Here is a 22,967-nt window from a genome sequence, read left to right as displayed (position 1 = left end):
GCAGTGGGGAGGAACCGGCGGCGGCGGAGGTGGCGTGCCCGTCTGGGGTGGGAAGCCCGCTTCCAAATAGTCATTGACCCCCATAGGGAAAGGAGGAGGGTGTCACCCCGGCAGTCACCGCTGGGGGGCACCGCAGCCCAACAAAACGAAAGAGGGTGGGAAGGAAAGGGCTTGAGTACCTTTCAGAAGTAAGAGCGGAGGCCAGGCATGTATTCGTTAGTCGTTTAGTAGTGCACGCGAAAAAGCCAGCCAGCCTGGACAGAAGGGATGTAGGCCAACCCTCTCGTTGCTGTGTGCTGGCTTTCTGCCCGCAGGAAGGGTGGCTTGGAAGCCTTTCACCAGCTCTCCTTCCGCCGGAGTCTCTCCTGGGATGCGTGTTTCGGACTCCCTGTGCGAAAGGACCCTACACGTGAACGCTCTACCCTACCCCCGTCCCTCTGGCCCCGCTGCTTCCCTGACAAGGGGGCGCCATCGCCCCCCAGGAATTGCCCTCCAACCCGGGACAAAGACCAACGGAGACCAGGCGGGAAGGGTCGCGCACCTCACACGTTCCTGGAGTAGCCGAAAGTCAGCCGCGGAGAGCCTCTCCCGGCCGGCCGGCCGCACGCAGAGCAAGACTACAGCTCCCGGGACCCCCAGCCACACTGCTGCTCCTGCGCGCAAAAGACCGCCCCGGAACCCCTGAGCGTGTACAGAGTGCTTTCTCCGCGGAGGGAGCTGTCTTCCCTCCCGCCGTCGGGCCACGTGGAGTTTGTCTCTCGCTCTCTCGGGGAGCGCCGCCGCCACGTGACCCGCGCGCGTCAGCTGACCCAACATGGCCGGGGAAAGCGGAGCCCGGGCGGCCCCGTCCCTCGCCGCCGGCTCCGGCTAAGGCCTGCGCTCCTCCTGCCCAGGTGAGGCCGTGTCGGAGGCAGGCAGGCAGGCGGGCGTGGGGGGTCCCTCTGCCCTGCCCCCTCTTTGCAGCTAGCTGCCTCTCCTCCCCGAGATGCGGAGGGCGCTCCCGAGGGTGCACAGGGCGCCTTCCCGAGGAGCCGAGGCTCCGCGCCCCTTCCGTTTCGGTTCCTCCTCGCGGGGCTGTTTTGGTCCCGGGGCGCGCGAGAACGGGCCGAGGGTCTTTCGGGCGCAGCCCCCTCCTCCCCGGGGGGCATGCCGTCCGCGGGGTGGGAGCGGGCAAGCAGCTTTAGGGCTCTCCCCACAGCCCAGACCCTCCGGCCCCTGCCTGGGAGGCTTCGGCGCCCTCGAGAGAAGCCTTCCCTTGGTGCTCCTGACCGCCAAGCCAGGCGCCCGGGGTAGGAGCAGCGCCGGGGGGGGGGGGGGGACCCGCAGAAGCCCGAACAGGGCGCTGGTGCCCGGTGGGGGCCTCTGCCTACCAGGCAGGGACACTTGCCCCTCCCGCCAGGGCCAGCATCTCCCAAGTGAGAACCCTGCCTGAGGCCCTGGAGCGGGGTGAGGGTGGGTGGGTGGGCCAATGGTGTGGGTCCCTCCATGGTCAGTTCCTCAGTTGCTCTTCAGCAGCAGCCCCTTACCCAGAACCAGGAGGGCAAGGGTCTCCCTCAGCTTCCATCCAGCAGCAAATCTCCTGCCCGGCAGGTCGATGGTCCTGGGTTGGTTCACAAAGCCACACACGCTCACAGCTCCGCCAGGAACGGAAAAACCCGAGAGCCATGGCTGTTGCCAGTCGGGAGCCTGAAAGGGGGGACCGGGTGACCCGCTCGTGCCTCTGGCAGCTCCTTTCCACCTCTGCCCCTTGCACTGATCAGTGGCTCCTCTTTGCATGTTTCCCACAGCGAAGGGCGCAGAGCTGCCGCCGCCACCACCGCCAAAATGGATCTCCTGCTGCAACAGGTGGAGAGAGACCTGGGAATCAACCGGGGCCAGCTGTCCATCGCCGCAACTGGAAGGTCCCGCCACATCATCGCCCTTGTGCCTGTCAAGTGGCTGTCAAGCCTGAAGGAGCGGGGCGTGCTGCCCGTCCAGTGTCCGCGCCCGGAAGGCCTGAGTGACGTGGAGGTGCACGCCTGCCTCCAGCACTCGGTGCAGAAGTTGCCCGCTGGCTGGACTCGCGTGGAAGTCCACAGCCTGAGGAAGGACCGGCTGCGCTACCCACTGGCCACCAGCTCTGGGGTGCAGGGTGAGCCCAAGGAAGGCCGGGAAACGCTCCACGGGTTCATGCGCACGGTGGCTTCCCAAAACTACCGGAATTTGTGGAAGCGGGCGCACCGCTTGTACGTCCAGCCCTATTGCTACACGCACACCTCCCACACCGCCCTGGCCTTGGATGTGCTGCGCGGAGCCCTGCAGAAGCTCTACAGCTGCCCCGTTGTCCCAGCTGGGAGGGGGGCTCCCTGCGGCGGCGGCGGCGGCGGCGGCGGCTCTCCAGCCAAAGAAGGTTCCTCCTTCTCCGGGAAGGCCGCCCTGCCCTGCCCCAGCGTCCTGCCGGCGGAGGCGCTGCTGGAGTCCCCAGCGATGCTCTACGTCCTCTTCCCCTACACCCAGTACTGCCTCCACGACATTGTCACCTTCAGCCCCGCCAAGCTGACCAACAGCCACGCCAAGCTCCTCTTCATCCTCTTCCAGGTCCTGCAGGCCATGCAGTCATGCCATCGGGCCGGCTTGGCCTGCGGCGCTTTCTCTCTGCATGAGGTGGGGGTGGATGAGAAGCTGTGTGCCCAGCTGCGGGTCCACCTCCAAGATTACGAGCAAGTGCTAGAAGAAGAGGGACCAGCCGACGGGGCGGAAGCCGCTGGGGACGCCAGCCCAGCCCCGGCAGCAGGAGGTGGTGCTGGGAGGGGGAGCGAGTCCGGGGAGGCTCTGGGGGACCTGGTGCTGGACTGGGTGAATGGCCGCCTGAGCAACTTTGATTATCTCATGCACCTGAACCGCTTGGCCGGCCGGCGGGTGGGGGACCCCAATTACCACCCTGTGCTCCCTTGGGTGGTAGATTTCACAGCCAAGAATGGCAGGTTCCGGGACCTGCGCAAATCCAAGTTCCGCCTCAACAAGGGAGACAAGCAGCTGGACTTTACCTACGAGATGACCAAGCAGGCCTTTGTGGCCGGAGGGGGTCTGGCCGGGGGCGAGCAGCCACACGTGCCTCACCACATCTCTGATGTCCTCTCCGACATCACCTACTACGTCTACACAGCTCGGCGTACGCCCAAGGCGGTGCTGTGTGCCCACGTCCGGTCCCAATGGGAGCCCAACGAATACCCCGCCAACATGGAACGCCTGCAGCTCTGGACGCCGGATGAGTGCATCCCAGAGTTCTACTCGGACCCTGTCATCTTCAAGTCCATCCACCCGGACATGCCCGACCTGGAGGTGCCCGCTTGGTACGGCTCCTGCGAGGAGTTTGTGGCCGCCCACCGGGCCCTGCTGGAGAGCTGGGAGGTCTCTCAGGACCTCCACCACTGGATTGACCTGACCTTTGGCTACAAGTTGGCGGGCAAGGAGGCCATCAGGGAGAAGAACGTCTGCCTCCACCTGGTGGACAACCACACCCACCTTGCCAGCTATGGGGTGGTGCAGCTCTTTGACCAGCCCCACCCCAGACGCTTGGCAGCGGCTGCCCTCCTTCCTGCCAAGGCCCCCCTGATCACGAGGCCTCTCATCCCTGCCGTCCGGGAGACGAGGGTCCTAGAGGACGCCAAGGGCCAGCTGGCCAACAGTGGGCCAGTGGCCGAGGCTGCACCTTGCGATGGGAGCTGGGCTGCTGGCCAGTTCGGGGCAAGTGCAGAGGAAGAGGTGGAACAAGGGGCTGAAGCCTTGGAGGCCCTTCCCGCAGCCGGCAACCGGGGACCGGTGGAGCTGCCCAGTCCCCACACCCACCTGCAGCTGCCAGCCCTCCCGGCTGAGGGCAGGGCCCTCAGCCGGAAGGTGACGACCCCTGCTGGGGCAGCCTGCCTGGAGGGAGGGGAGGCCAAGATCATACTCCCGGAGGGCAGCCATTCGCTGCAGGCCCTGGAGGACCTTGAGAGGCTGGACGCCTTCCTGCTGAAGGCGCTGCATGGCACAGCTGGCCGGCCGGCCCTGCCCCCGCCCGAGGCACCCCCAACGCTCTCTGACGACTTCTTCCAGAGGGACATGCAGGCTCTGGGGGTCGTGGTGGCCGAGATCGTCTTTGCCCCCAAGTTGCGCACCTCGAAGCCGGGGGCAACGCTCTGGGAACGCTTCCAGGTGGCCCAGAGGCTTTGCCGGTCCTTCCCCAAGGAGATCCCGCCTCCCCTCCAACACCTCCTGGAAGTCCTGCTGCAGCTGAGGGTGCCCGAAGGCCAGCTCCTGACACCAGGGAGGGTGCAGCTTTTCGACTACGAGCCCGTCTGGCAGGGGCTGCCCCCGCCCTGCCCCTCCCAGCTGCTGAGCCCCTTCAGCGCTGTCCTGCCTTTCCCCAGCTACTTCCCTTCCCTGCACAAGTTCATCTTCTCCTACTTGTCTGGGCGGGTGGAGGACGAGGGACAAGGGCGGGAGCTGGTCTTCCAGCTTTGGCAGCAGCTGGCAGGGGTGCTGAGCGACATCACCCCTGAGGGCCTGGAGATCCTGCTGCCCTTCGTCTTGGCGCTGATGTCGGAGGAGCGGACGGCTGTCCACGCCGCCTGGTACCTCTTTGAGCCCATCGCCAAGGCCCTGGGCCCCCGCAACACCAACAAGTACCTGCTGAAGCTCCTGAGCGCCGCCTACGAAAACCCGCGCAACCTCCACAGCCGCTTCTACCTCTACACGGAGTGCTTTGTGGCTCAGCTGATGGCCCGGCTGGGGCTGCCGCTGTTCCTCTCCAACCTGCTGCCCCACATCCTGCAGGTCCTGGTAGGGCTGGAGGGGTCGGCCCAGGAGGAGAGCAAGGCCCTGCTGCTGGGCGCCGCAGAGGAGGAGGAAGAGGGCGACAGGAGCAGCCCCGGTGCCTGCGCCGCCTACAGGGAGGAGGCCAAAGGGGAGGCTGAGCGAGGCTCCTCTGTGGGGCTGGAGCTGCTGGACTACCTGTCTGGGGTCAGCCTGCACGACCAGGCCTACCTCCCAGAAGGCGAGGACTTCCAGAACCACCTCTATGTGGCAGAGGCCCCGCAGGAGCCTCCCGAGGAGGAGGAGTCCCTGAGTCTGGGCCACCTCAGTGACAAGAGCAGCGCCAGCGAGGTGTCTCTGGGTGACGAGCAGAAGGACAAGGCCAGCCTCAGCAGCCAAGATCTGAAGCCCAGCGAGGAGGAAGACGAGGAGGAGGAAGACGAGGAGAAGGGAGGAAGAGAAGGAACAGGAGAAAGAGAAGTGGAAGAGGAGGAGGAAGAGGAGCTGGGGGAGGGGTTGCCGAACGGGGCAGAAGAGCCCAACGCCACCACCCCGGTCACAGAGGAGTCCACACTGTCGGTGGCCATCGCTGGCTCCATGGAAGCCAGCCTGGCTAAAGAGGAGGAGGAGGAGGAGAAAGGAGACCTCGGCAGGGAGCCAGAGGGAGAAGCAGGGGGCGGACCAGGCCTGCCGGGGCAGCAATACCACCAGCAGGGAGAGAGGGAACAGACCGTCTTGCTAGGTGAGGAGCCCTTAAAACCATGGCCGCCCAAACATGGCCGCCCAAGATTCTGATCCCCAAATAGGGAAGCTAGGGAGGGGCGTGGGGGCTTGGAACCAAGGGAGAAGAAGCCCCAGGGAGGGACTTTAGAAGGAGCATTTTCTCTGTAGGGTGTGGGCGGCCACAGCGCTGCCTTATCATCCATCCCCCATGCCTGCCTCCTTCTTGTCTCCCCAGACACAGCCTGCAAAATGGTGAAGTGGCTCTCGGCCAAACTGGGCCCCACCACCACCTCCCGCTACGTTGCCCGGAACCTCCTTCGGTTGCTGACCTCTTGCTACGTAGGTAATAAAGCCTGGACGGGCAGGAAGGAGCCTGATGGGCAGCTGCCTCCGGGGGCAGGGACACCGAGGCGGGCTTGGAGGAAGGGCAGGAGAGGCCAGGGCCCCTTTCCCATCCCTCTTGCTCTCTACAACCGGGACTTCTCCCTGGACAGGTCCTGCCCGGCAGCAGTACGTGGCCGGCGCTGAAGAGACAGGCCCCTTGGGTTCCAGGAGCATCTACCAGAAGCGGCTGGTGCTGGGGGACGTGGTGTCGGAGCCGGTGCTGGCCTGCCTCACCCATATCGCACACCTGTATGGAGAGCCCGTCCTGACGTACCTGTACCTGCCTTACGTCAGCTACCTGGTGAGTCACCCCTGCTGTCTGGGGCACACGGGGGACCTGCTGGGTGACGGGCCTTCGGGCTGGCTTACCTTCTCCTGGCTGAGCTTGCCCGGCCCCAGTCCCTTCCCTTGTGCAGGGGCCGCCTCTTTGCCCTCCGCTCCGAGGCTCTTCTCAGATGGGGTTGGGGCTGCGCTCCAGTCTTCACACTGTACGGACACAGGGGTTTTGTCTCCAGTACAGAAGGTTAGCAACTGGAGAACTGGAGCGTTCCTTTACTATCAATCTGGCAATCAAACCCACAGGCCCTAAGAAAGCCCCTCTCAAGTGCCTAGCCCTCATGGTTTCCAAGATAATTTCCACTGCACGTTGGCAGTCTCTGGAAACCCCTTGGAAGCTCAAAGGCCAGGCATGGAAGCAGGAAGAGGAAATGGATTATGCAGTATGCTTCCGATGAGGAATCAAATTCAGACCAAACAGCCGTTTGCCCGGGGGTGGGGGGCTAAGCAGAATATTCACAGCTTGCTGTTATTCACCAGGTCTCAAGAAGTCTTAGAAAAAGGGCTCCTCCTGGAAATCTGGCCACTCTCTTTTGTTGTTTAAACCAGGGTGTGACGCCACCTCTTGCTTGTTTTTATGGGGGACGCTGTTCTCCATTCCCTCCCTTAAAACCAACTAGCCGAGGCTCCCTCTCCCTCCCCCCCAGGGGGCTGGCCAGCAATCCTTGCACACACACACACACAGAGGCTGGAATGGGACTGGTCAGTTGTGGGGGGAGTGGACAGGACAAAGAGCCTTGAGGTGGTGGGCTGAGCTTGGAGCAGGGTTTGGGGCTGCTGTGGGCCCGATGGGCATGGCCAGACGGAGAGTTTCATTTCTTCCTGTGAGGAAACATTTTGTCAAAAAGGAGAGACTGGCTAACTGGCACGCACGCGCCACAGGGCACGAAGAGGCCCTCAAGGGGGGAGGGGGCTTTCTCTCAGCAGCCTCTTCTTTCGACTTCCCTTTTGTACATTTCCCCATTTTCAGATTTTTCCACCCAAGGAAGGTCATGGTCTCCGAAGTGAGAAAAGCAAGCAGGCCTTCTCCCCTCTCTTCTGGGGGGGGGGGGAAGGAGGCTTCTGGGGAAGGAAGAGCAGATGAGAGGCCGCTGGCTGGGAGGTTCAGAGAGGCTAACTTGCACCCACTGCTCCACCTCCTGCAGACCCCAGGGCTTCTCTCCTCCTAGAGATGCTGGGGAGGAGGAAGCCCGGGGCCTCCTGCAGGCCAAGCAGCCGACAGATGGCCCTTCTCTTTACTCCAGGTGGCTCCTGGCAGCGGAGCGTCCGCTGGCCGGCTGAACAGCCGGAAGGAAGCTGGGCTGATGGCCGCCGTGACGCTCACTCAGAAGATGGTCGTCTTCCTCTCGGACACCACCCTCATGGACATCCTGCCTAAAATCAGCCAGGAGGTCTTGCTGCCGGTTCTCAGCTTCCTTACGTCACCTGTGATCAGGTGACTTTGTGGGGTGAGGTGGAAGAGGATTCACTTTTCAGAATGCTCTTGGGTTTCTGTTCTCTGTGCAGAAGAGGCCGGCCGCGGGGGGGGCGTGGGGGGTTGTGTTTGTGCGCACACATGCCCAAGGAGAAACTTCACGGTTATTCCAGTGGAGAGGCACAGGATAGGGTCAGGGGCTGATGGTCATTGTCCCTTCTCCAGCTTCCCCAGCGGTGTCCAGGCTCGCGCCGTCCTGTGTCTCAAGACCATCAGCCTCGTGGCGCTGGTTTGCTTGCGGATCGGAGCCGAGATGGTGCACCAGCACCTGAGCGAGACGCTGAGGAGCTTCTTTGATACCTTTTCATCGCTGCCTCCGCCACCGGAGCAGGTGAGTCGGCAAGACTGAGGAGGAAAGGGGTTCTTGCTTCGTCTCAGGGGAGGGCGGTGGAAGAGCCTCGGGCTTCGGTGGTGGCTCCTCTTCCTCCAGCTTCTGTCTGGAAGGTCCTGGGATCAGACCTGGAGCCTCCGACAAAAGCAGAGCCGTCTTCGTTCATTTCTTCGCAAAGTCAGCCGGGGGACGCTGTCTCCCTGGAGCACCTCCTCCCTCTGTGTGGGCTATGCATGTTGTGGGCACGTGGTGGCGGTGGCGCTAGGTTTGAAGGAAGCTGAGGAGATGCAAAACCCCAGGTGGCACAAAGGCCCTGGTGCCTTTCACCCATGTGCACAGAAAGCCTTCTGGAAAGTTCAGCTGGCCCAGAACCAGGCCACCTTGCACCTCCTGAGTGTCCGAGGTGGAAGCCGCCGGGGCTGAGAGTGCCCAGGTGAAGAGAGGCTGGTGTGTGACTGGCCCCCCTTTCCTTTCCGTCCACCCAGGGGACAACACCGCCGCTGCAGCCGCCCACCACCCCCACCACGGCCGGCCACCCAAAGTGGCTGCCCTCAGAGCCATCTGCTGTTCTGGAGCTGCAGAAAGTGTTCAGTCCGGAAATGGCTTACATCACCTTCGTGCCCTTCTCTTGCTTGCTAGGTAGGAGCTAAACTATCTCTTTCTCACCCCGTCCCTGAAGAACTGGGATCTAATCTATACAAATTTCCATCACCACCAGTTACTATCCTAAAACTACCTCATAAATGGCTTTCCCCCCCACTTATTTCAGCTTTTACTGCTTCCAGAAAGGGAAGAAAAAAGCCAGTGGGTTTACCACGGACCTGGCAATAAGCCATGGATTTCTTTCTTTCTTCCCCTTCTGGAGTTTCTCTTGTCCCCAGAAAAACAGCTCAGCTTGTTCACCAACTAGGGAATTGCATACCTTAATTTTGTTGTGGGGAACTATCCTGTTTTCCCCCCTGTCTGTTGATTTGACTTGGTAACCCTGAGCTCTAATATCCAAGACCCCTTGCTTAATTTTTTTCTGTCCATAATTTTGTTGGCTTCTATCACTCTGCAGTACAAAACACAAACTGATCAGGAATGGGGAACAGTTACCCTGCCAGATGCTGTCAGATATCAAGTGCCAGCGGCCCCAGCCGGCTTGGCCCGTGATGGAGGATGATGTGTGTCACAATCTTGCAAAACCTACTGGGCTGCACATCCCTCCCCCCACTCTCAGCTAAAAAGCCCCCAGTGTGGCAGCGTTTCTTATGCCTTGACTTGGCTGTGCTTAGCGGGGGGGGGGGGACCCTGAGCCACTGGGCTTTGCTTGCTGTGCCTCCAGGCCCAAACAGGCTGTTTTTAACCCCCCCCACAGGTGACGTTATCCATGCTCTTATCCCAAACCACACCGCAGTGGGCCAGCTGGCAGCTCTTCACCTGGACAGCGTGACCCCTCGGGCCCTGGACGCAGCCGGCTCAGGCAGCCGGCCTTCCTCAGAGCAAGACGCGCTGGGCACAGAGGCGCCGTCGGGCCCTTCGGAGGACACGCACTCGGGCACGTTTGGGAGCGTGCTGGTGGGCAACCGGATCCAGGTGCCCGCGGCCGCCCGGCAGGAGGTCTCTGGCAGTCTGAGCGGCTTCTGCCCTACCCCAGAGAGCTGGGAGGGGAATGCTTTGAAGCAAGACCTCCTGCGCAGCCCCCACCTCCTGTGTGGGAATTGGCTGGCCTACTGGCAGTACGAGATCGGGGTCAGCCAGCACGACGCCCGCTTCCACTTCCACCAGATCAAGCTGCAGAGCTTCGTGGGCCACGGGGGAGCCATCAAGTGCGTGGCCCCCCTCAGCGGGGAGGACTTCTTCCTGAGCGGCAGCAAGGACAAAACCGTGCGCCTCTGGCCCCTCTACAACCAGGGGGACGGAACCCATGAGACGGAGCCCCGCCTGACCTACGCTCAGCACAAGAAGTCGGTCTTCTACGTCGGCATGCTGGAAGCACCGCAGCACGTGGTCAGTTGCGACAGCACCGTCCACGTCTGGGACCCTCTCACAGGTAAGTCAGGCCTGCCGAAGGCAGCAGCGGAAACACCCAGCTGGGCCCACAGGGAGGCAGGAGGGGGACAGGCCAGGATGGACCTTCCTCTCTCCAGAAAGAGGTGTAGAGCATGAGGCCTTGTGTGGACCTGTGTAGGTGAGGGTGGGGAGTTCGGTCTTCCTTCAAGCCCACACAAAGAAGCCCCCGTGGCCCCCATCTCCTGGTCCAGAAGCCCAGAGGGGAATGCGCCGTGTCTCTGGAGGTGAGCAGAGAAGAGCAATGTGGCCAGGAGGCGGCTGAAGGGGGCTGAGGGGGCAGGGGGAGCTGATCTGCTGGGCAAACACCATCATGGGGCTTTACGGTTCAGGCGGCTGGAGCCTAGAAGTGAGAGGGCAGCCGCGTCTCCTGGTGCAACGTGCTCACGAGTCTCCCTGGGGGTGGGGGTGCGGTGTTTGGCCCTCCTCTACAGGCAGAGTCGTCCGTGTTTTTGAGCCGCCGGATTCCAAAGTGCCCATCACCGCCGTGAGCGCCATGCCCGCCCCGTACGGCAGCATCTGCATGGCCAACGCTGACTCTGTGCTGCGCTTCGTTGACTACCGGAAGGCGGGGCTGCAGGTATTTGGTGGTTCTGTGGGCTCCAGCCGTGAAGGGCCGGGTTCCAGCTCAGTGGGAGAGAGGGCCTCCCCTCGGTCTGCCAAAGGCCCCAGGTTCAGTTCCAAGCTGAGTAGCATTGTCACGCTGTGGCAAACCCAGGTTCAAATCCCCAGTTTGCCATGAAACACCATCTGTCCGGATGGGTGACCACGTCAGGGTTGCCGGCTGACAAGGGTCTGAAGAGACGTGTCTTCTCCCAGCTCCACGGGAGAGCGGCCCCGCCTGGCAGGTCTGACCCATCTGCCGCAGGGAGGCAAGGTTGGGAAGGAGGAAGAGGGCCAGGGGCAGGCAGGCAGTCCCCCCCCTCCCAGCCACCCTCTTCTCTCTTCCTGCCCACAGCACGAATTCCGGCTGGCCAGCGGGACGAACGCCGGCCTCATCCGCTGCCTGGCCGTCAGTCCCAGCGGGCGGAGCATCGTGGCTGGCTTCTCCTCCGGCTTCATGGTCCTGCTGGATACCAGGACGGGCCTCGTCTTGAGAGGGTGGCCTGCGCATGAGGGGGACATCTTGCAGGTCAAGGTGAGGAGCCCGGCTGGGCCAGGCGGACCGAGGAGCTCAAATGGCGTGTCTCTGAGGCCTCATCCGCTCCTCCGGCTGGGGGCTGGCCTGGGGGAGCCCTGAGGTCCCTTCCAGCAACACCACGGGTCCATTAGGATCTTGAAGCCTCGCTTAACTTCTCCACTTGACCTCTAACAGCAGTGAGGCTCTTTGGATAAAACCCTACTGTCCTCTTCCGAAGGTACAGCCGGGGGGTGGGGGTGGGGGGGCTGCCTCTGAGCAGGGTTCTTTCCCTAGACTTTCAAAATACGTACTTGGTCAGTGTAGCACACCTTTGGCTTAAAAACCAAGGGAAAGGCTGTAGCCCCACGAGGGAGGACTCGAAGCGAGTCACCCCCTAAGTGGATGCTGCTGCTGCTGCTGTGGGCAGCTGAGACTGGCCTGTGTGGGGCTTTTTCTTTGGAAATCTGTTTGGTGAGCCAGCAGATGCCCGGGCGTGGGTGGGGGGGGCAAAGGTCTCCCATGACAGGGGCGGGCAAGGGGGGCACATGTGTGCACTGCGGTGGCTGGCGGTCCTAATGAGTAACCCTTCTCCGTGTTTGCCTGCCCCTGAGCGGGGCAAGGGGCTGCTCCCCGTGTCCTTCACCCAGGACCGCTCACACTTGTCCTGCTCATGGGAGGCCCTTGGCCACGGATCAAGGCTCCACGTCCCAGCTGGACGTGGGCAATTCTCCTTCAAAAGACACACACCACCATCCTAAAAGGATCCCATACCTGGGCATGGGGTGTGTGCGTGGAGGGCACACCAACTGCCCATCGTGACAGTGAGCTTCTTCCCTGTTCTGGCCATGGGGCAGAGGTGGCTCTGCTTTGGCCATGGGCGAAGTGCCAGGGTCAGAGAACCACACGCCCTGCAGGCGGCCCAGCCCACCTTGGCTAGGGTTGGGGCCACCACAAAGCCGAACCTATCCTGAGAAAGGTACCAAAAGCCCCAGGGACCTGCCACGGGGGCTTTGAGGCATGTCCAGAGAGCCTTTTTCCTCCCCACTGAGCATCTGTGGGCTCAGGCCGCTTGGGGAGCGGCGCACGTGGCCTCCGCTGGTCTGCAGCCCAGCAGGTTTCCTGGAGGACCCTCTGCCGACTGCTAGGGCTCCCGTGGGGCAGGCGGAGTGTCCCTCCCTCTCCCTCTAACACATGCCCCCCCTTCCCCCCTCAGGCCACGGAGGGCAACCTTCTCATCAGCTCCTCCTCGGACCACACCTTGACCGTCTGGAAGGAACTAGAGCAGAAGCCCCTGCAGAGCTACAGGTCGGCCTCGGAGCCGGTCCACGCCTTCGACCTCTACGGCAGCGAGATGGTGGCCAGCACCGTGGCCAACCGGATCGGCGTCTATGCCCTTCAGGACCCGCTGCCCCCCAGCGTCACCAAGCTGAGCTCAGAGAACTTCCGAGGGACCCTCACCAGCCTAGCTGTCCTGCCCACAAAGTGCCACCTCCTCCTGGGGTCGGACAACGGCACCGTCCGGCTCCTGGCTTGAGGCTTTTCTTCCCAGGGATGCTGGCGAGCCGAGGGAGTCCCCTTTTGCGTTGCGAGGGAGGCAGGAGACTAGGCATTGCCTGGGACTGAGGGGGAAGGAGCAGGGAGCCTCCTCCCCTTTGCCCCTAAGAGGGCTGCTGGGCAGCCAAAGGTCCTGACCCCCCCCCAATCACCTTATGTGCCTCACTCTTTTTGGGAACCCTGGGGAATTTCCCCAAGGCATCTGTTCCAGAGTAGGGACACTCCTCCTCTCCCCCCCCCAGCGGTCCTGTCCTTTAATGTTCTGGGGAGCACGTCCCCTCTTCAGTGCTCCCCTGGGGAGGGTCTTGTCCCCTTCTGTAAGAGGGTGGGACAGGGAGAGGTTCAAATATGGAAGCACTTATGTCTTCTTTCCTGGGTTCAGGAGGAAATACTCCTGGATGACAAACCGATGGCAATAGATGATATAACGTATACAATTATGCTAATAAACACTCTGAAGCTTCTGAGGGGTGTCTCTTGGGGGGGGGCAAACTGGGGGAGGAGCTTGCTTTGTTTCTCAGGGCGTCCTGTGGAGGGGACAGCCATGAAGGGCTGTGTGTTAAGTGGGGTGGGGTGGGGTGGGAAACGCAGAGGACCAAAAAAGCTCAAAGGGAAACATGAGGCTGGAGGAGAAGCCCAAGCCACGGACGGGGGGGGGGGGCACGTGGTCTGCTGCCCCTCTACCCGAGCTGGGGTGCAAAACCCCACTTTGGACACCAGGCACGTCAGCCTCTGGCTAGCAGGCACAGGTGTCCGTTGCCCAAAAGAGGCCTGAGGTGAGTGTGGGGCCAGGCAGCCTCCCCTTGCTGGCTTTCTCTCACAGAAAAGAGGCAGGCACCACGCAGGGAGTGCGAAAACAGTGAGAGGACCCTGGAGAGGGGTCTGGGAGTGGTGGGGTCTGCCCCGAAGAAGAAGATGGAAAACCAGAAGACGGCACTGACCTCTGGCTTCTTCCCCCGCCCTCCTCCTCCTCCTCACCGCAGGGGTTCACAGGGAGCTGATGGAGCAGAAGGGCACTTGCCATGCAAAGGAGCCTCGGGAAGGCCTGGAGGGCCGACCCGGGAGGTAAAAAGCCCCTCCTCTCCTCAAAGGACCCTCCTGCCCAGCCAGGCCACTGCCTTCCTGAAAAAGTCGAAGGGACCCGTGAGAGGCTGCCCCAAAGGGACCTGGCTGCTCCTCAGCCCCCTCCCCCAGGCTGCTCCACTTCCCCAGCAGCAGGGCCTCCCATCCGTCCGTCCGTCCGTCCGTCCGTCCGTCCGCCTGCCTTCAGAGGTAGTGGATGGCAACGTAGGAAAGGGGGGCAGCAGACATCCTGCTCCTCCGATGCAGGACCCGTGTTCTTTGGCCGCCTGCGACGGAGGGCCTCTCCTGCTGACCGTCCGAGGTGGCCCTGGAGCCGACCAAGCACCCCCGTGGGAACACATGGGCCGATGCATGGGGGCCCAAGGCCTGTCCACCTATGGCCAGCCACCCTCGGGCAGTGAGCACCCCTGCTACCTGGGGAAGGGCTGGTGGGTGGGCGCCTCTCCTTTGCTAGAGAACCTTGAGGAGAGGCCGGCGGCCCACAGCCGGGGGTGCTACGGTGCCCCCCACATGAAGGTAACCCGGGAGCTGAAAACCACATTCAGCCCCAACTTCCGGGCAGCAAAGAACTGGGACAAATAAAGAGCTTTTGGCGGCTCCCCCGGCCTGGCCACCGACAGCCTTTTCCAGCACTTTCCCAACCTGTCACCGCCTGTTTCCGGAGGAAATGCCCGGCCATGAAGGTGCAAAGGAGAAGCGCTTGCAGAAGCTCCCTTCTCCGGCCTCTTCCAGCAAGCAGAACCACACTGGCCACGGCGTGGCAGAGGGATTCGGAGAACAGTCCCCCCCCCAAAAAAAACCCACAACCCCCTCTCCACTTCAGTGACTGGCGCTCAGGCTTCTTGGAGGCTGTGACTGCCCCCCCCCCAATATACCATTTATCTTTTCTCCATTCCAGGGAGGGAGGGGGATTCTTGGGGTTTTGTTATGTTTTAAAAGACAGGGGAGGTGGAGTAGCCACTGTGTTCCACCCACCCACCCTGGGCCCACAGTTCCCGGACAAATGTTTAACTAGATGTGGAAAGTCAATATTTGCCCACAGAGAGAGGGGAGCGTTGCACAAAGAGGCGCAGCTACTACAGGTTGGTCTTAGTGAGGCTCAGGGGCCACTTCCGCTCCCCCCCCCCCCGGAGCCAGAGTGGGTGGCAGCGGTGGAGGCATCGGTGGCCAAGGGAGAACCACCACTCCAAGGACTAAGGTGAAAATGGAGGATCAGGGCAGAGGGGAGGAGGGCAGGGAAGCCTGAGATGGCGGAGGGGTTGGGGTGGGGGAGAGAAGGCACCTGGTCTTTTGGGGGGCAGCCTAAACTCACAAAGGGCAAGCTGGGGCTCCATGGTGGCCGGGGAGGATTGTACACACGTGTGTGTGTGTGTGTGTGTGTGTGGGGGGGGGGTCTTCCTCTGCTTCCCACCACTGGCCCTCCCTGGAGAGGCTGGGGCTTCTTCAGAGGGGACACCCCCCCACACACACACCTGGTGCCTCCAAGGCTTGTCTCCTCTCCCCCCCACCAGCAGCAGGCCTTCGCCCCACCCTGCTCCGACCACTCAAACATGGCCCCCCTACCCCCAGTGGTGCTGCAGCTGCTGCTCCTCTGCCTGCCCGTGTTGCAGGTCACACGCCACGGGGTAAGTGGCCGCGGGCTTCCGCCAAACGTTGCCTCCCCAGCGCTTTCTCCCTCCTGGTGGGCCCGGGAAGGAAGAGCACAGGACAAGGCCCGCCAAGGCTGGCTTGTCCTCCTCGGAAGAGCTTCTTTCCAGGGCCAGAGGGAGGGAGGCATCCAAGAAAAGGGGCAGATGTTTGCCCTTTGCAGCCGGGCGGCTGTTCTGGCTGCAAGCCTCGTTCCCACTGCATCCAGCCAGGCAGGGAGGCAGTGAAGTCCTTGGGATTTCGTGGTGGGGGTGGGGGTGGGGGTGGTGCGTGGACATTGTGTCCCCAGGCCTTTCCCTCCAGAAGACCCAGGCTGGCTCCCTCGGGAGGGTGGTGCGTGGCCTGGAGGGAGGGGAGGGCTGGGTTCCTGGTGCCCTCCCCCTTTGCAAACGTCACTCGCACTTGGGCACAGAGAGAAAGTGAGGAACACCCCCCCTGGCCACTGTGGGCTCCCCCCCCCCGGAGCTCAGCCTGGCTGGATCTTTTTCAGGTGCCGTGTGTGTCCGCCCTGGAGTCAGAAGAAGGGGCTCAAAAGAACATCCTCCTGGTAAGAAGAGGTGGAACACCCTGGGCCTCGTTTTCTTCTTGCTCCGTGAGCAACGTGGGGCGCTCACGGAGAACCCCACGGCGGCTCCATAAAGGGCAAATTCTGCGCATAAAACCGCCCCTCTCAGTCACTGCCTGTGGGGAGGCCATGCTGGGAAGGTGCCTTTACAGCCCAGGTCCCCACATCGAGTCCAGGCCGATAAGGCGGAGCAGGACAAGAGGCAGGAAAGCACCGTCTCATGGGATGGGAAGCGGGACCTTTTGGGGGACCGTCCTGTCATCTGCAGCTTTATGGGGGGGGGGAATACAAGTAAGGAGGGTGAGAGAAAGAGAGAGGCACCTTGAACTAAGCCTGGCACAGGGAACGGGGGGGGGGGGGGAGAGGTTTTCTCCCTCTTGGATAGAGCTAGAATCCACAAGACGACCCAGCCCAGTGGAAGAGGAGTTGGGCTTCTTCCTAACGCACAGAGTTAGTGTATGGGACTCATTGCCACACAAGATACTTTTTACCTGGAAGGCTGAACCGGGCACCTCAGGCACGCAGAGCCAGCCTTTGGCATCCTCCACCTGCTGGGCTTTCCTGCAGAGTTGGCTCTGCCTTCCCCCCTGCCACCTCTCGACGGCAGCGCCAGGGCGTGTGTGTGTGTGTGGGGGGCTGAGTATGGATATGTGCTGGAGGAGGCCCCCCGAGATGGACCATACTGGCAGGGACGTGGCGGGAGTGGGGCTGGGCACGGCTGGCTTCTCCCCTTCGCCTCCTCTTCTGCCTCCAAGCCTCCCTTTCTCTTCTCAGGACCTCGTTGGGGACGAGCCCGCAGAAAAGGATCTTATCCTGCCCAGCCCAGAGCCACTCCAGGCCGCCGCTGCCGCCCCTGGGTTGGAGCCCGAGCCCCAAGAGAACATGCTGGGCTCCGTGGGGCTGCCCCCCAATGTCTCCAGCGAGGCACCCACTGCAGGGGGCGAGGCTTCGGCGGCTGCCAACGGGACCCCTGACGGGCAAGGGTTGCCCCAAAACTCTTCCGAGGCCGTGGAGGGCGTCCCCGGCGGGACAGGCTGTGACCGGGACATCCCCCCCGAGAGGATGGCCCAGATAGCTCAGGGCATGCTGAGGTTGGGGACCGATCTCCTGAAAGAGATGGAGCTGGAGGACCCCCACGGCAACCTCTTCTTCTCTCCCCTCAGCGTCAGCCTGGCGCTGGCCCACCTGTCTCTAGGTCAGTAGATGCCCCAGTCCTCTGAGGCGGCATGGCCGAGGCCAGCCCCTCTTCTTTGGACCGGATCCAAAGGGGAGACCGCGCTGGAGCTCACAGCCTCAGCAGGTCCGGCTTCTGGAGCGGGGAAGGGCGAAGGCCACCTCGGCCTGTTTCACAGCCCTTCGAGGCAGGCACTCCGGGCTCTTCCCCTTCTTCCGGGCCGTCCGGTCGCTTCTGACTCTCTGCGGCCCCAGCGGGTGGGGTATCTTGAGGCAGCAGCCGGCCACAGCCATCGACTGCTGGGCTTCAGTGGCTGATGCCAGGAGGGAAGGACGGTGGCCTCTTTCAAAACCTTCCCTCCAGGGTACACCGTGGAAGTCCAGCTTCCAAGGTTGGGCTGACCGCCAGGCGAGAGACGGCCCAAACGCAGGTCCCGACAGGTCTTCAGCCCCTCTTGTGGCTCTCTTTCAGGAGCGGCGAACCAGACGGAGAAGCAGCTGCTGGGGGCGCTGCACGCCGAGTCGGTGCCTTGCCTCCACCAGGCCCTGCGCAGGATTTCCCAGCATCTCAGAAACACGGCCCTCAGCTTAGCTGGCCGGCTCTACCTGAAAAAAGGTGACAGGTTTGGGCAGGGGAGTGGCGGTGAAATAGGCCAGTCCTTGTACAAGCGGAAGTATTATGGGTGCTTCCGTGCCCGAGGCTCATGGTTGAACTGGGTGGGATGGCGGAGCTGAGTGGCGGCACCTCCCTCCACAAAGAGCAACTCCTGGGGCCAATCTGGATTCAGATGGCAGGGAGGGTGGTTTTCTGTTGCCGCCCATGCTGTGCACACCAGTACGGTTTGAACCAGCAGGTCCCGATGTGGATCGGCCCCTTTCCTCTGCACCAAGAGCTGGTCTTGGTAAGACCAATGCATTTTAAGGGCTCATGCAAGACCCCTCAGGATACTCCGCATTACAAAGGTGTAGCTTGCAACAATCCATCCTTACCTGGAAAACCCACCTCCTCTCCCACACACTCCAGGAACAGGAGAGAGAGAGAGATTTATATGATTGCCCTAATAATGAGATATTCTCATCCTTTGGTACTGTGAGCCCTAGTTTCATCACAGAGAGGGAGGAAGGGAGGAAGGAAGAGAGGGGCCAGGGGGAGGAGAGAGAGAGAGAAGAACAAAACAAGCCCTAGAAATGAACTATTTCAAGAGGATGATGTCCCGGAGCTGTAGCCCACTGCGTTAGTCCCCAAGGCCCCTGGGAGCCTGCAGCCCCTACGTATGTAGACCTTTTCAGGGGCCTCTAAGGCAATTGCCCTGAGTCCCCAGAAGTGGATGCTAAACCAGACTTGTTCGTCTTGAAGGTGCCCAAGGCCTCTTGACTGCTAACGAGAGGACACTGTTGGCAAGGCGTCTCGCCCGTCAAAAGATCAAGGGCTGGAGGTGGGAGGGAGAGGGAGAGAGAAATGATATGGAGTCATTCTTAAATTAGGGGCAGCTAAATGCCCACAAATGAAGATGACAACACGCCGCAAAGTGATAGAGGGTTGGGCAGAAGAGTCCAGAGGCCTGGAATCTCTCCCAGAAACTAAACCCGGTGTGTTGGGGGGTTCCTAACTCCACCGGATTGGGAAATTACTAGGCTCCACTGGGTCAATCTTCTGGGGCAGAGTCAGTCTGGCCACACCGAGCCTCACTTGCTGAAGAAGCTGTTGATTATTGTGCTGAGCCCCTCCCAGGATTCCCCATCAAAGAGACATTCCTAGAAGACTCGGAGAGGTTCTACGGGGCCAAGCCGGCCACCTTGTCCGGAAACACCGAGGCCGACCTAAAAGCCATCAACAACTGGGTGAAGGAAGCGACCAATGGGCAAATTCCCTCCATGCTCTCTGAGCTGCCTGCCAGTGTCGTGATGGTCCTGCTCAACGCTGTGCATTTCCGAGGTGAGTTCTCATCCTGCCCATCTGATGACCAGTCTGGCTGGAAAAAACACGCTGAGGTTGCATCCTGGCCACACTTGGTCTGGGTCCTCTTGGAGGAGCTGGGATGGCTGTGTCAGGTCAGAAGCTGCATTTCTCAGTGCTTCTGCTCCTCATCAAGAAACAGGAGCCCCAGTCAATAGAACGTGAGTGAGCAATAAAAGTAATGAATGTTTTTTAAAAATAAAATGCATTATAACATCATGGACTTGTACAAGCAGAAGATGGCCATGGCCACCTCAAAGGAAACCTCTTTCTTCAGATGCCTCTTCTAAAACAGCCCCTCCTTCAACCGACTGCATCAAGGGGGGGGGAAAGGCGGCCTCCTACTTGCCTTGGAAATATTTCTATCTTGATGCAAATTTAATTCATTGGTTGCCTAAAGTTTTCAGAATAAGTCAAGCAAAGATAATGGCATTGCTGAGAGCAATTATGTCAATTAACAGGCAATACTTCCTGTCCTGATCTGTCCTAGTATCTTTCGGTTGCTCTTGTTATTTTATGGATTATTATGTCGTTTACAACCACTTGTGCCAAAAATGCTGGAAGCTAAAGGGACCGATCTCTTGGGAGCAAAGCAAAACTCTGCCTTCCAGGCGACCTCTCTCCTCTCTTTCTTCCTTTGATTCTCCCTTTCTGGTGTTTGACCTTTTATTTATTTTTTCACGGGGGTGGGGCAGGGTTTTGGAAGACCAAGTTCGACCCCCTCCTGACTGAGCTGAGCACCTTCCACCTGGATGAAGAGTTCATGGTCTCTGTGGAAATGATGAAGGCACGAGTATACCCCCTGAGTTGGTTCACAGTGGATTCCCTGGATGTCCAGGTAAGTGCCTACAGCAAAGAAAGAAAGAGAGAGAGAGAGAGAGAGAGAGAGAGAGAGAGAGAGAGAGAGAGAGAGAGAGAGAGGAGGGGGCGGGACCTGCAAGGGCAATCCTGCTGGCTCAAAAGTGCACTGTTTGGGTCTTTCATTTACCCCTGCTGTCACGCTCTGTCCTTAGCTGTGGGAAACACCCTGAGCCTTTTGGCACCCTCTTTTCCAGGCCCCCCTCCCTTCTCCTCCCCCCCCCCGCACCGCTGGTCTTCCTTCCTGCTTGTCCTCTCCTGCTTCCCCCAAGGGTCCAGCCTCTCCTCTTCCGCTTGGCTGCGCTGTGCCTTCTCTCCCGACTTCTCCTTTGCTGCTGCTTCCAGGTCGCCAGGTTCCCCTTCAAGGGCAACACGAGTTTTGTGGCCATCGTCCCTAACCACTTTGAGAGGAACTTCTCCCAGCTGCTCGGCCAGCTCCACAGGGCCGACCTCCGCCACCCTTTCCCCAAGGAGAAGCCCACCCTGGTGAAAATGCCAAAGCTGCACTTACGCTACCACCTGGACCTTCAACAAGCCCTCAGCCACTTAGGTGAGAGAGGGGTCAGGCGGGAAGTGGGCCAGCCTACGCGGCTACACGGATCTCCTTTGCATAGGGCGATCCGCCTGCTTATTGTTCCAACGGGGTTACTCCTTACGCTCCGTGAGATGGGCTCTTGCTTCAGTCCCTGTGCTTCTGGGCTCTGGAGGTGAGAAGAGGGCACACCTGATGTCCTGTTTCCCACAGTGCTACATATTTATCTGCTTAACTGAGACGGCCCCGTCCTATCAGAGGTGGGGGAAACGGCCATATGCTTTCCAGGCTGGTTATCAATCCGTGCCTTTAAGAAGTGCTGGCGCGTCACAATGACAGGAGCCAGTGAAGACAGCTTTGTTCCCCTCCTTCCTCTTCTTTCCACGCTGACTTTTTTCCTCCCTGTTCAAACCACTTCTGAAAAGTTAGCCTCAATCTGTGTTCTACCCGCTCACTCCCGACGCTGCTGGAAACCTCCTGAAGTTCTGAAGCCGCAGCAAATTATACCCTTCCAATGAATATATTCAAGGGTGTTTTTTCTTTTAATTAGACAGCTCTGTGCAAACATGTCTCTTCTGGCCTGTTATTTGGCCTCTGCCGCCTGGTGTGACGTGCCTCTTCTAAAAACCGGCGGCAGCAGCAGCAGCAGCCTTCTTGACCGTGGCTCCACTCCTCTCTCCGCAGGTCTGGGGGAACTGTTCTCTGCCCCCAATTTCCGTCCCATTGCAGAGGGACCCCTGTTTGTCTCCAGCATCCAGCACCAAGCTGCTCTCGAACTCACAGAGGCCGGGGTGGAGGCGTCGGCTGCAACCAGCGTGGCCATGTCTCGCTCGCTCTCGGCTTTCCATCTTAACCGCCCTTTTTCCTTCTTTATCTTTGATGACGTGTCCGGCATCCCCCTCTTCCTCGGCACCATCCGTAACCCCAATCCGAGTGCACCCCAGCAGAGGAAAATGGAGGATTGTGCGCCGGCCGACAGCAGGGAGTCTTCGCAGCCCTGCGCTACAGATTCTGAGAAGCCCTGAATGGCCAGGGGGAGGCAGGGGGGCCTAGGCAGCTGCATAAGAAGAGTCACCCGCCTCTTTGGCCCCCCCACACACAATCGCTGCCTCTCCTGTTGGCCCCTTGTGGGAATGGCTTGTGATTTTGTACTGAGTTCATAAAACCTTCAGTGGATAGTCCTATGAGCCCTGTATCTTTCTGCAAATGGAGTTCCTTAGTGGGGGTGGGAAGATCCAGATCCTCCACCCTGGATCCGCAATAACCCTTCTATCTTGCTGGGAAAATGAGTAAAGGCTTCTTATCCCTGCTGTTTTCCTGCCTAACTGCGTCTCTTGCAGAGAGAATCAAGGGAGGCTTCAAAAACGGCCTCCAGAGAACTGATTTGAGGTGGCGGGATCAGGCCCACCAAAGGGCTGGTGGTAGGACCTCCCCTCCTTCTGCCACCCCCTTTGGGGACTTCTTCCTGTACATCACCTCAGCAGCAGGCGTTGCTACAAGGCTCTAACATATCCTGTCGCAGCCGCTTTGAAAGAAACCCAGCCTAAAACCGCTCCTTCTGAGTGGCCGCAGAAACGCATCCGGAGAAAATTATGCAGCTGTAGTCACAGTATCTGATGTTGGCCTTTTTGGAGAAAAAGCAGGAAATAAAACAGCTGCCTCTTGGATGCCACTGTGCTGGCAGGGGCTGAGCCTCGGAAATAGGGGGAGGGGGGGTCACAGAGGTGGGAAAAGCTGCAGAAAGCAACCCAGAACCTCCCTTGAAGGAAAGTGGTCAAGAGTGGGAGATTATTTTTAGTTTGGGTTTGGGGGCAGAAGACAACAGATTGACGTATCCGGTCAGCCTCCGGGAGCTGCAGTCCCTGGATGAGAGGCCATCAGGGAGAACCCAGGATCTCCCAGTGGGGCTGGCAGCCCTGAAGAGCCACAGCTGCATCGGTGGCCGAAGAGAGGCCCAGGGCCAGAAGGCCTCAGCAGGAAGGCAGCTCGCTTCCTAGGTTCCTGAGATAAGAAATCACGCAAGGTAGACAAGTATTCTGCAAGAGGGAGGAGGCTGAAGACTAGGTTCAGAGTGTCTGTGCGTCCGTGTGTCTGTTGCAAACGGGTCTCCTCGCAATCCTTCCAGGAATGCGCGGCCAGACACTGTTCAGAATGAGGCCCCGGAAAAGCTACTTCTTCGGCCATGTTCGGCAGGCCCTTCTCGGTGGCCGAGGGAGAAAACCTGGCCCAAAACCGAGGCCGTTTTTTCCCGTGACAAAGACGCAGAGCCCCTTCTGAGCTCTGCTCCTCTCTTCACTGGCACTGCGCTCCTTCCAGGATTCACAGAGAACTCCACCCAGCGTCTGGCTGTGTCTCCCCCACCCAGAGTCTTTGGCGCGTGGGACACAAGGGTGTTGTTCCGC

General features: G+C 60.6%; 2 protein-coding genes across 2 annotated transcripts; both read left to right on the top strand.

The window, feature by feature from the left end:
• Positions 1-797: 797 nt before the first annotated feature.
• On the top strand, positions 798-13,214 carry WDR81 (WD repeat domain 81). Its single transcript, XM_078379204.1, has 11 exons — positions 798-893; positions 1,788-5,518; positions 5,735-5,842; positions 5,994-6,184; positions 7,464-7,654; positions 7,859-8,024; positions 8,510-8,663; positions 9,385-10,063; positions 10,515-10,656; positions 11,035-11,214; positions 12,410-13,214. Exons 2-11 carry the CDS (start codon positions 1,825-1,827, stop codon positions 12,728-12,730), a joined length of 5,826 nt encoding a protein of 1,941 aa, XP_078235330.1. The 5' UTR covers positions 798-893; positions 1,788-1,824; the 3' UTR covers positions 12,731-13,214.
• Positions 13,215-14,762: 1,548 nt separating this feature from the next.
• Positions 14,763-21,749, top strand: SERPINF2 (serpin family F member 2). Its single transcript, XM_078379206.1, has 9 exons — positions 14,763-14,915; positions 15,342-15,458; positions 15,971-16,027; positions 16,820-17,240; positions 17,691-17,834; positions 18,951-19,154; positions 19,871-20,013; positions 20,379-20,583; positions 21,250-21,749. Exons 2-9 carry the CDS (start codon positions 15,384-15,386, stop codon positions 21,588-21,590), a joined length of 1,590 nt encoding a protein of 529 aa, XP_078235332.1. The 5' UTR covers positions 14,763-14,915; positions 15,342-15,383; the 3' UTR covers positions 21,591-21,749.
• The last annotated feature ends 1,218 nt before the right edge of the window (positions 21,750-22,967 follow it).

Source organism: Pogona vitticeps, chromosome 7, assembly GCF_051106095.1.
Source record: "Pogona vitticeps strain Pit_001003342236 chromosome 7, PviZW2.1, whole genome shotgun sequence".
NCBI lineage: Eukaryota > Metazoa > Chordata > Lepidosauria > Squamata > Agamidae > Pogona > Pogona vitticeps.
Note: the sequence above shows the minus strand (reverse complement) of the source record. Positions and strands in the feature narration are given on the sequence as shown.